General features: G+C 54.9%; 1 protein-coding gene across 1 annotated transcript in view; it reads left to right on the forward strand.

Moving 5' to 3' along the window:
* Positions 1–1,199: 1,199 nt before the first annotated feature.
* Positions 1,200–12,763, forward strand: part of Klf13 (Kruppel like factor 13) — a 43,361-nt gene continuing 31,797 nt past the window's right edge. Inside the window, exon 1 of the mRNA XM_032893472.1 lies at positions 1,200–2,276. Within this exon, the coding sequence (XP_032749363.1) occupies positions 1,697–2,276 (580 nt within the window). The 5' untranslated portion in view covers positions 1,200–1,696. The remainder of the gene's footprint in view (positions 2,277–12,763) is intronic.

The raw sequence follows: 12,763 nt of genomic DNA on the forward strand, positions 1-12,763 counted from the left end.
AAGATGACCGACCCTTTAACCCACTGGGGTCAACCAACCGGCAGTCGCTCTCCCTGACTTGCCAGTGGCTGACTTATTTCCAGGCATCATCCACAACGAAAAGCAGAGGCTGCTGATCCTATCCTCACAGGTCAGAGGCAGTTGCGGCCAGTCCTGAGTGTGTTAAGATTGGTTCAAAGGCAGTAGGAAGCTATGGTCTCTCTTACGGTGGCCTAGTGTTCAGAGAGAAAGAACATGAATGTGTGTCTAGACTTTAGAGCAAGGTGGCCTAGTTGGAAGGCCCCGGCAGGGCGCAGCGGAGCATTTCCTTCAGAGGCCCAGACAGTGGATGGGTGGGGCGCCCTGGGCGGGGTCCTCGCAGCTGGTGGTGTTTGAAGCCTCCACGACCGCGGTGGGAGAGGGGCGGCCTGGAGAAGTTGGCAGCAGGCCTGGGGCAGGAAGGGGGAGGAAGGGGCCCTGCGTTCCCTGAACAGCCGCGACCGCAGCCCCAGCACGTAGCTCACTCTCTCAGCACTGGCAGTGGTGGGCCCTGCATCAGCCAGGTTAACATAGGCTCAAGGGCAGTGCGGCCGCGCGGGGGCGGGGCGGCCCCAGTAGTGACATGGCTCCGGCCAAGGTTGCATCGAGGACCTGAGCTCAGTAGGAGTAGGGTGAGGAGGTGGCTGGAGGCTGCAATGCAAGCCCGGCCACCCGAGAACTCCGCTGCGGTGGGGTGAGGTTCGGAAATGTGCCGCCTAAAGGCGAGGTCGGCCGCCTAGGTCCCGCCGGGACAGATACGCCACCTTGCCCGCACTCCCAGCCGGCCGAGCGACCACAGGGTGCCCTCCCCAGCGTTGCCATCCTCGTGCCACCCACTGCTGCCTGCTCACAAAAGCTCTGGCATGGAAAGGCCCGGCGAGGTTCCCGCTGCGGGAGGCACGCGCCCTAGCCCTGCGCCGCTACACAGCGGCCCGCCACCCTCGGACGTCATGCGTCTGCGCGCCCCGCGCCCGGCTCCGATTTCCGCCCCTCCTCTTGCAGGCCCAGGGGACACGCCCACTGGCGCGCGCAGGTCCCGCGGCCAGTAGGGCCCTCTAGAGATCCGGATTGGCCGGATAAAGTACTCAAGAGCCAATGGAGTTCGCGTCTGCCACTGGCCACGCCCCTCCTAGGACGCGGGCGCGCGACCGCACCGGAGGGACGGTGCGCGCTCCAGGCTCCCCGCCCCCTTCGTGCGCGCTGCTCCCTGCGGCCGCTGCCGCCTGTAACCTGCGCCGCCAGGATGTGGCTGGGGGCTGACGTCGGGTCCAGATGTGGCCCCGGCCCCGCCCACCCCCGGGGCCGGTCCGCCCACACCGAGCCGCGGCGCGCACGGAGGCTGTCCCGCCTGCCACAATGCACGGTGGAACTGCGACCGCAACTTGCAGGGGTCGTGCCTAACGTCGCCGCCGCTCGACGTCCCTAGGACAGGCGGGTTCTGACGCCGCACGCGGACCCACCTCACTGGAGCCCCCCATGCGCTCACCCTCCAGTGCCCGGCCAGGCGGACGCGGAGCCGCGCGGGTGACGGCAGAAGCGGCTACGCGCCCAGCCTAGCCCAGCCCAGCCGGAGAAGAGGGCGCGCCGCGCCCCCGCCCCCCGCCGCTCTCCGGAGGCCGTGGGTGCGGATGCGCCGCTGACGACTCCTGCGAGAGCACCGCGCGCCCGAGCCCGCAGCATGGCAGCCGCCGCCTATGTGGATCACTTTGCCGCCGAGTGCCTCGTGTCCATGTCCAGCCGCGCAGTCGTGCACGAGCCGCGGGAAGGACCTGAACCCCGGCCCGAGGGCGCGGCCGCCGCCGCCCCCACACTGCCCCGCGTTGACGAGCGCCGCGACGGCAAGGACAGCGCCTCGCTTTTCGTGGTAGCTCGGATCCTAGCGGACCTCAACCAGCAGGCGCCGGCCCCCGCCCCCGCGGAACGCAGAGAAGGGGCTGCTGCGCGCAAGGCGAGGACCCCCTGCCGCCTGCCGCCCGCGCCCCCTGCGCCGCCGCCCGGCCCAGAGCCCGCCTCCCCCGGACAAGCAGGCGCGCCGGCCGCGCCCCCCAGCCCCGCGTGGAGCGAGCCCGAGGCGGCATTGGAGCCAGAGCCGGGCCCCGCGGGGAGCGGCGAGCCTGGCCTCAGACAAAGGGGTCGGCGGGGCCGGAGCCGCGCGGACCTCGAGTCCCCGCAGAGGAAGCACAAGTGCCACTACGCGGGCTGCGAGAAAGTTTACGGGAAATCTTCGCACCTCAAGGCGCACCTGAGAACTCACACAGGTCAGTGGGGCGGCCGGGACGCCGCGAACGCGGGGACTAGGGACTGCTTGGGACCGGCCACGCCCCCAGAGCTCGGGGCTCAGCGCAAGAGGGGGCCGGGGCCGGGGGCGGGGAGCCGTGAGCTGAGGGCGATCGCGGCCGCGCCCCTGTCCTGGCGCTCCGGCCTCGCGTGACGCTGGCCGTGGCGCTTCGAGCCGGCGCCCTCTCGGCGACCGCGCCCCCATCGGGCACGCCCCCTCCCGGGCTCTTGGGGCGGGGCCGCGGGGGTAGATGTCGTCATCCGGGCTGCGGGCGGCGCGGGCAGGTGCGCTGGAGGTGGTTGGGGTGGGGGGACGGGCGGCGCTCCCTTTTGGGGCGTAGGTGCTCCGGTTGCTGGAGTCTCGCCACCCCCTCCCCAGGCCTCTGGGCGCGCTCTGGCGAGGGAGGGGCTGGCCGGGGCGGGCGAAGTTCACGCGGGGACAGGGCTCTCTTCAGCCACTCGGCACATTCTTCGCTCTCTTCTTCCTGTAATTTTTCCAGGGCTCTAAGGTTTAATTTGTCGCAACCGGACCCAGCGGCGGCGCTGGCCGACGCGGGGGGCGGTCCCAGTCCTCGCTCCCCACCCCGCGGCTCTTTGTGGGAGCCCCAGCCCATCCGGCCGGCGGGGGCGCGCCCGGCCGCAGGGGGCTGCGCTGTCGGGCTGCGCTTTCTCTAGAAAGGCGCGCTCCGTTCACTGCCCTTTCTGATCCAACTCTCACCTGCTCCTGGACTGGGTACAGGCAGGTGGCACCTGTACGGGGGCGGCCGGCTTAAGCCTGAAACCTGGGGTGGCTTGGGGGTCACTCACTTCTGTGGTTTCCGGGCACTGCTTTGCAGCGCGACTCTTGGTAGTTGATTCGTATGTGGAGGTTCCCCCCCACCTCCATTTTTGGTGTTAACACAAACATTTAGGGTTTTGTTTTTTCTTCTTTGAGCTCACGGAAACTCTTTCGTAACAGTTAACTCTTTATACAGCTTTGAGGCAAGTTCATAGCAAAAATACTCAATTCCGTTACTTTGTTACCAGGGGCTGTTCTTTCTTGCTGAGAACAGTTAAGTGGCAGACCAAGAAGCTCAAGACACTGAAGCGGTGGAGGCTAGAGCTCTAGGCCTTTCTGCCGGTGTATTTGTAATGGAGCGAGCCCCAGCTCTAGGCCGGGGATGGGTGGGTGGGGGGCGACTCAGAACTTTGGCCATAAAGGCAGGGGATGAGGAGGAGTCCCAGCCCTTTGCTGTGGTCCCTTAAACCACGTGGCAGGTGATGGGGTTGAGTGAAGCCTGTGTCATCCCCCGGCATTCGGAGTCGAAATTCGTGGTGTGTGAGCCCAGGAGGTGGGTGGGATTTGTGTAGGGTTCCCAGTTCTGCAAGGGAAAGCCGCTGCCGGGGTGGGTGTGGCTGTGGGGGAGGAGCAGAGAGCTTGGTTCATAACTTGATGGACCCAGAGTGCTGAGTTGGGGCGTGGGTTCGGCGAACAGCTATCGGATTGAGAAATCTTGGTGCAGAATATTTCACCGTGGTTTCCCACTTGCAGCACTCCGTAACCGATCTGGTGAAAGGCAGAGGACTTGCCTGAGGGGAGGGGCTGGACGTCGTGGGCGGGTTGGGTTCAAGATGTTTTCCTTGTTGGCTCGCTCCTCCTTTCAGTCTCAGTTGGCGTTTAGAAAACGTTTGGGGGCGCTGGGGACCGCATCTTCGTAATGGAAAGGGAGCCATTCTCTTCGGAGCGCCAGGAAACTCAGCAGGTAGAAGAGGATAGAGTCAGCCTTCTTTTTAGTGCCAAGAGTTGCTCTGCGGTCTGTAATCGGTGCCGCCCTCCATATGTGCTGAGATAGAGGAAGGCTGCACCTCTGGGGTAGTTGTAAGTAAGGTTCCAGGCCCTCTTGAGAGCAGGGTTAGGAATTCCAGTAGATGTCTAGGCTGCATCTTATTTGGTACCCAGGTGAGTCTGATGATGAGAGTTGCCCATTTCAAACGCCTGCCCCTGGGTGGAGTCTGGTTCTGCCTCTGATCCGGGAAGCTCTGGGAAGCCATTGCTAGATCCTGTAGCGCTTAAATACCTCATGTTCGTAAGAGACACAGGGCGTTTCTTGGGCACAGCAAGGTGGTCCCTGGGCGTGACTTAATCTTCTCCGGATTTCAGGTTCTGGCTTTGGGGCAGTTTGGTTCGTGGATCGCAGTGGCTGAGTAACGCCTTGCCACATCTACTCCACCCGAACACCCCCCCCCCCAGAATAAGAGTTGCATGGCAGCAGTGATTATTATCACCCCCTTAGCTAACAAGATAGCCGGCAACTTTCTCAAGCTTTGCTGTGGTTTAGTGGCTTGTGCCCTGGCCACCTAGAAAGCTGGGAGTAGGGTGCTGTGTGTTTAGTGCCCTTGAGAAGGACAAGGGTACGTAGCTAGGGCTCTCCTCTGGTATGGGTGTCCTCTGCCTAAACAGCTGTTTGCAAAGTGATGCCCCTTCTGCTTAGCTGTAAGGTGATGACCCCTCCCTAGTAGTTCTGTGGACCGTTGCCTACATTTCAGTAGTCAGTGTTACAGCAAATGGATAGAACAAAGAAATGCAGCAACCCAAGCCGCTTGTTTATTTAATTGGAACCTCTCAGCCCATATTTGGGGGCGGGGGGGGGTGTTGCTGACCTTACTTTTGGAAGAGCAGGTTGTTTTGGAGGCTGGGGGATTTGAGGTGGAAATGTGAGGATTTTCAGAAGGCCTACTCCTTCCTTTGAGCAGCGACCCCCCTCCCCCCCCAAACACACACACACACACACACACACACACATCTGGAGAGGCCTGCATGGCTGGTAGGACTGAAGTGGAATGGTGGGTCACTTGGTTGGTTTTCAGATACCCTGAATAGATTCCTCCTCTCTCCTTGTTCCCATAAAGAATTGTCTTCAAAGTGGTTTTGTGCTGCTCTCCTTTCTAGCACCTAGAACCGAAATACTTCCTTGTATGCTCCCTGTGGATCTTGGGGCATCCCGAGGAAGGTAAGTGCAGCGTTGGGCATAGTCCTTCCACTGCAGCCAGGAACGGGGCTTGTGGTTGCCTGCTCGTGTTTGGGGCAGGGGTTAGGAAGTAGAATAAGATTGCCCTCAGCAGTTCCCTGCATTCATTTCCGAGGGGTTAGCCTGCAGATTTATCCTTCCCCACTAAGCAGGGATTTGATTCTTGATGGGATTCCTGGGCCATATAGTTCAGCCTCCTCTTCCCAGTGTGCACACTGACCTCAGAGCCTCGTTTCCAATACACTGCTGGCTTCTCTGCTCACTGGTAGGTACTCTGACATAGCTGCCCAGAAGGCAGGGCATGGCTTGGGTAGGACCTAGGGCAGAGCCTAGCTCCTTGATGAGCAGCCCTTTGTCCAAGAGCATTGCTATTCCAATGGCTTCTAGCCCTATCTCAGCCATCCTGTAGATGGTCTCTTCTGGACAAGTAGCACAGAGAACTGTCTCCCAAACAGATACCCATTGCCACCTGCGCTGTGCATTTCTTTCTGGATTCCTCGGTGTGTTTACATGTGTGCATACTTGTGCAGCCACACTGACATTTAAGACGTGCATGAGTAGGCTCTTCTGCAGGGTTTGCTCCGTGTGTTTACTTAAAGGAGACAGTACTGTTCTTTGTGGTGTGAGCCTTCCGTGGAATGGTTGGCCCTAGGGCCAGGCCATGGCTTTCGTGACCTCCTGTCTCCCGATGAAAGCGTAGTCGTGCGTCAGGCTTTGGTTCTGCTGTGTCCAGCTTGTAGGTGACTGTCTCTGTGCAGAGGAGCTGGTGATTTCTGTAGAGACCCGGTGGCATTGCTCACACTGTCTGTGAGCTGATTACAGTACGTGTGGAGCCTGTCGGCCTGAAAGACAAGGAACCAGCTGCACTTCTTGGTCTCCCCTGCGTGGAGGAGGAGACCTGCTGTGTCACTGCTGTCTTTCAAAAGAGTTTTTATCTCTAGTTCTTCTTTGCTGCCGTAGAGCTTTAGAATCTAGACCCACATTAGACGGTTTAGACCAGGCTTACTCCCACAGACCCTGTGCCTGCTCCCCTGGCTTCCTTGGCGCTGGTTTTTCCAGATCCTTGGGAATAAATGCTCACTTAGTGTTCAGTCCCTATGACAGTCAACTGTGCTTCCCTGCACAGAAGCCCCCTGCCCGACCAGGGACTGGGATGTGCTGACAGGCAAGGGTAAGTCATAGGCTAGAGGTCGCTCCAGAAGAGGCCTTGGATCTGGGGTACAGAGTGCTAGGGAGCCCCTCAGAGAAGGGCCTTGTTGGCAGGCACCAAAATGAACTCGTGACAGCCTTTCTATCCTCAGGTCCTGCTTGTTCCTGCTAACTATGTAACTTTTTACCTTGTGGTTATTTGATTCTTAGTTGTAGCAAAGCAAAGGGACAAGGTGAATTAGATCCCAAAGCTGTTAAAGATGAGGAAACACACAGTTAAGATGCTCATAAACACACTCGTGCATGTGTGTGCATTTAAATATATACCCAAAGAAACCCAAGGAGCACAGAGGGATGTACGTGTGTCTGTGGAGAGGCACACCATCCTTGTGTCCTGCAATTCTCGGCCTGCATCAGAGACCTCACAGAGATTTTCAGATAGCAGTGCATTAAAATATATACAGTTTGTACTTTAAATGGTTCACGAGAACATCTAGATCAGTGGTTCTCAACCTTCTCCCGTTCCAATCCTTAAATACAGTTCCTCATGTTTGTGGTGACCCCCAATCATGAAATTATTTCCTTACTACTTCACAACTGTATTTTGGCTACTGTTATGAATTGCAGTGTAGATATCTGATACGTAAGGTATCTGATGTGTAACCCCTGTGGGAGTCACGATCTACAGATTGAGAACCACTGATTTAGGATGATAGGGGTATGCTCTCAGCCACATCTCTGACACTCCCACACCACATGCTTGGTGTGAGGCATCTCTGTACTTTCTCAGGAGGACCCTAGGATATAGGGTTTGTGCTTGTGGTACTGGGGAGCAAACCTAAGCAGGCATGGTAGGTAGCTATTCTATCACTGAGCTGCATCCCCAATACTTTTTAGTTTATGTCAAGGCAAGATCTTCCCAGGTGGCCAAAGATGACATTCAGCTTTTAGTCAGCCGCATGGGTGGCTGGGATTTCAGGAGTATGCAGCCATATCTGACAGAACTAGCGGAACAGCTCATTTTAAATAAGGAAATTAAGGCTCCGATGGGTTAAGAGTGGAGATGGATGGCTCAGTGGTTCAAAGCACCGACTACTCTTCCAGAGGTGCTGAGTTCAATTCCCAGCAACCACATGGTGGCTCACAGCCATCTGTCATGGGATCCGATGCCCTCTTCTGGTGTGTCTGAAGACAGCTATTGTATGTTCTCATATAAATTTAAAAAAAAAATCTTTTAAAAAATGCACACACTGTAGGCGAGGGTGCATCAAGGGTTTGCAGTGGACTGTGTGCTTTTGAGGCACAGCACAAGTGCTACCTACCATGTGCTCCTTGGCTAGCATTCTGTGTGACACAGGTAAGAAAGGCACTCACCCCCCACATACACACATTGGTATGACTCCTGCGAGTGCTTAGGGACTGGGGCTGAGCAGCTGATACTGTGCCATGCTCTGCCCTTCCCAGGCTATTTCTTATAAGTGCTGTCTGTATTCAGCTTCTGTAAGGAGTCCCCAAATTCCCAGCCAGGATCTATCTAGGCGGTACAGGTCGTCCTCGGCTTCCGTGAGTCTAGCACAGTATGTCTTTTGACCATTTGAGAAATTGACATTTAAGAAAAGTTTATTTAGATATATTTACTTTAAGTGTACAAGTGTTTTGCATGCCTGGCATCTAAGGAGGTCAGAAGAGGGCACCAGATCCTTTGGAACTAGAGGTACTGGTTGTGAGCCGTCACGTGTGTTCTGGGAACTGAACCCAGGCTGCTGTAAGAGCTACAAGTGCTCTTAACCACTCTAGAGAAGAGATGCCAACTAGTTCCCTTGCCGGATCACATGGTTAAGATGGTACTTGTTCCGAAAGACTGACCCTGGGCTCCAACTGCGTACGTAGCAGAGGATAGCCTTGTTGGGGCACCAGTGGAAGGGGAAGCCCTTGGTCCTGCCAAGGTTGGACCCCCAGTTCAGGGGAATGGGGGGGCAATAAGGGGGCTGTATAGGGGGAATACCCCCTATGGGGGACGGGGAGGGGAGGGAATGGGGGCTTATGGACAGGAAACCGGGAAGGGGAATAACATTTGAAATGTAAGTAAAGAAATATATCTATTAAACATTTTTAACAAAAAGATGGTACTTGTTGAATCCCTATTATACAGGGACATGTTTTTCTTAAAGTTAACAGAGTATCCTGAAGGAATGTTGGGCATTGCCCTCCCTAAGCAAGTGCTCCAGAGCATCACTCATAGTGAAAGTGCGTTCGGGTGCATTTGTAGTCAGTCAGAGGGTGATTGGTATCATTCTTGGCCCGACCTCCTGTACCCCACTTGGCTTGCTCCTCTGGATGGTGGTTGTCACCAGCACCTATAGGACCTGGTGGGACACTACCCACATTCAAGAAGACAGAGCTCTCCTGTGCCCACTGAGTCTGTGTGGCTTTGCTTGCTTTTTATAGCTCGAATGGGATTTCTCTCAAGAAGTCAGCTTCTCTTCAAAGTAGAAAGTAAAGGCTAGGTAGTTTAGAAGTTGGCTCTGCCCTCTGAGCAGGACTGGGGTGATGAAGCAGCTGCCACCCATTCCCTAGGCACAGCGCGGAGAAGGATGCAGCCATTGTCATAGGCCAGTGTAATGGGGACCCGAACCTCAACTGTCGAGTCCTCCTAGCAGGGATAGACTGGGTATAAGGTGCTGGCTGGGAGCCAGAATAGTGATCCTTCAGGCAAAAGCCCTGCCTTTATCCCTTGACTGTCTGTCTGTATACATGTAAACACACATACATGTACTCATGTTGTGAAAATTTGAGTGATAAATGCCCCTCCATACTCTCTGCCATTTGAATACTTGGTCCCTACTTAGTGCCATTTGGAGAGGCCGAGTGGGTGTGGCCTTGCTAGGGAAGTACGTCACTGGGGGGGTGGGCCTCGAGAGTTAAAAAGACAGACACCATTTTGAGTTTGCTTTCTTGGCTTCCTGTTTGTGGTTTGAGGTTTGAGCCCTTACCGCTCAGCTTCAGCCACCATGTCTGCTACCTTCTGTACCTCACCATTATGGACCCTAATCCTCTGGAAATATAACCCCAAATAAACTCATTCTTCTAGAAGCTGCCTTGCTTGTTTTATTACAATAGAAACCCTAAGACACACGTAAATGTAATGTCTGAGCCAGGCATTCAGAGCTGGAGTATGCCGGCTATGTGGATACTCTGCTTTTCACTTCTGAGTTGTATTTTAGGGTCCACCCACAGCCCCAACAACTGTGGATGAGCTTTTTATGAGTCTTGCTTTTGGTAGAGGTGCAGGGTTCCCTTGTTTGGAAATAGGACTGTGTGGTAAAGAGGTGTCCATCTGCCCAATCTGTCCTCATTTGATTTTTTTCTTTGCCTAGATCAATCCATTCATTCATTCATTCTTTCTTCCTTTCTCTCTCTCTCTATCTATCTATCTATATGGGGTCTTGCTATTTAGCTTGGTCTTGCCCTGCTCCTGAGTGCTGGTGTCCGTGCCCAACTCTCTCTGACTTGTAGCTGGCTGTTACGTCTTCTATCTTTCCATTATTACTCCTGATGAAGGTCTGGGTATGAGCACTGTGGGTGTATGCCCTAGTGTGTGCACATGTGTGTATATACATTCCTTATACACGCACATTTGGTGGAACATGGCATGGTATCATGGTTTAGACAAACCCCTCCTTTGCAGCATGGTTCAAACAAACCAAACCAAGAACATACTTTCAGAGGTTTTTTTTCCCGGGGGTGGGGGTGGGCATCTGTTTGTGTGTGTTCTCTCTCTCTCTCTCTCTCTCTCTCTGAACACAAAAACACTTGCTAACCAGGAACTTGGCCACACTCCGTGGCCATTGGCCAGTCTGTCCCAAGGTGACCTGCTTAGAAAAGCCCTGAGGCTTGAAACCCTAGATTAAATGTCCTTGTACTTCTGCCACGGGGGTGTGGGGGGCAGGGCAGGCTTATCTCCTCAGAGCCAGACCCAGGGTGCATCATGGAAGAGCAAGACATGGGGACCCAAATTAAAAGACACTTATCAGGCCTCGGGTGTGCGGCTCACGCTTGAAGAAGAATGAGGCTCTGTTTGATCCCCAAGTTACAGAAGAAGCCACTTGCCAGAGAGTCAGTGGCTCAGTGACGTCCCTGGGTCTTGAGGGGACTTCTAAAGGTAGCGCTTTGGCACTGGTTGGTCTCCTGTGGAAGGAAGTTTGACAGCAGCCAGAGACTTCTTAGAGGATCACCTTGCCCCAGCCACATTGACAGCACACACCAAGTTGGAGAGCCAGTAGTTAACCTTTATGGGTATGTGGTCCTTTTCCTGGCTACCTCTTTTCTTACGGTGAGAACCTTTGAAGTCGGCACAGTCCTCAGGTTTATGGGACTGAGCAGTCCTTGGGTTTCATATGTGGGATCCCAAGGCAGATGAGCTCTTCTTGTGGGGCCTGGGAGCCTTGCTGGAAAGGGTCCACTCTCTACAAGGAACAAGTCTTCTGGGAAGTTCTTGTGGTGTGCAGGTAGCTTTAGGGAATCCTAAGAATCGGTTTTCAAGACACACCAGAGTGTGTCAGTCCTGCAGTAACAGCAGGAGCGTCTTACTGCTGTGAATTCCTTCTCTGACCCCTTTTGTCCTTAACTGTAAAAACAGAGAACAGGCCTGGGAAATGGCTCACTTGATTGAGGGCCTGCCATCCTAAGCAAGAGGTCCGGAGTCCACACAGAACCTGTGTGAAAAGCTGTGGAGGCAGCCTGGGCCTGTAACCCCAACTCTTCCTAGCTGGGGGTGGGGTTGGGGATGGGAGCAGAGCCAGGAAGAACCCCTGAAGCTCATTGGCTGGCCAGCCTAGCTGAATCAATGAGACTGTCTCAAAAAATAAAAGTGGAAAGTATCAACTGGAGTCAACAACCTTGGGTCTCCACAGATGAGCATGCACTTGCACTTTGCTCTCTCTCTCTCTCTCTCTCTCTCTCTCTCTCTCTCTCTCTCTCTCTCTCACACACACACACACACACACACACACACACACACACACACACACACACACACAGGACTGGGGAAGAGAAAGAACAAAGGGAGCTTGCTTGGCTTGGGAAGTAGGAAAGGGTTGTACAAAGAAGCGATGGGAAAGAGGACATCATGGGGGGGACTTGGACTCATAGACCAAACTCCTGGGAGCTAGTGAAGGTGCACAGCGGTGTGTGCTCAGAAGATTGGCCTGGAGTTGTGGGAACGGTTAGGCCGCTCTCCTGGCTATTGGCTGGGGAGCCACTCAAAGCACTATCTGGCTCTTGTTCCACTCAGGCCTCGGACCTGGAGGTGGGTACCCCGGGGTGAACCTGGACCTCTTTCCAACCACAAGCCCCAGACATGTTGTTTGAACAAGGACGGTGAGCTTAAGCTAATTACATAGTGGCCGGCAGTCACATGAAGATGTGTTGGCTGAGGTGTCTAGTCCTTAGCAGGCTCTCCTTGTCTTGCCCGTGCCTCTCCAGTGTCCTTGCACTCAGCACCCCATCCCACCACCTTGGTTTGCTTAGTGGTGATGGTGCCTACATGTTTCTCCCATGCTCCTCTCCCACCAGGTTTCCTGAGTGGCCTTTGGGACCCTCAGATTGCCTCAGGCTCTCTGAGGTTCTCAGGAAGATTTTCTCTGATCTGCTGTTTTTGACTATCAGCCCATGGCAGCACCCGGGACGCAAAGGGACTTGGAGCTGTCATCTTTTCTAGAGTGCCCCCTTTGCTACTTGGCCTGACACAACCCACTGTGTCTTCTGTGCGAGCGTGGGGCTCTGCAGAATGTCCATATGTCAAGGCTGTGTGCCTGCCAGACTTCGTGGAGGGATGTGGCTCTCTCAAATAGAACAGTCAGGGTGTTACCCGCACTGGCACGGTTCTGCCATGTTAGCAGTCAGAAAGCTGGTTTTCCTAAACTGCCAGGCCTGCAAGACAAGGTTCTGGTACGGCCTGTCCCATGGAGAGGCTTTGTGCTTTGGATAATTGTATCACTCTTAAGTTCACACTCTTAGCTTTTGAGAAACTTCAGCCTTTATTTTCCTGTCCCCATTCTTCTACTTTGTCATCATAATGAGCAGTATTCCATTGCTAGAGATCGAATCCCCGGTTTTATATATGCTAGGCAAGTACTTTTTCCACTGAGCCCCAGCAGTTTTTCTCTATCAGTAATGTCATTAAGTTGCCTAGGCTGTACTGGAACTTGGGGTTCTCCTGCCCCAGCCTCTCAAAGAGCTAGAATTATAGGTCTTCACTCCTACATCTGGCTCTTAGCCTGAATTATGATCCAGTGTTTCGAACTCATTTG

The sequence above is a fragment of the Rattus rattus genome, chromosome 2 (assembly GCF_011064425.1).
Source record: "Rattus rattus isolate New Zealand chromosome 2, Rrattus_CSIRO_v1, whole genome shotgun sequence".
Lineage (NCBI taxonomy): Eukaryota > Metazoa > Chordata > Mammalia > Rodentia > Muridae > Rattus > Rattus rattus.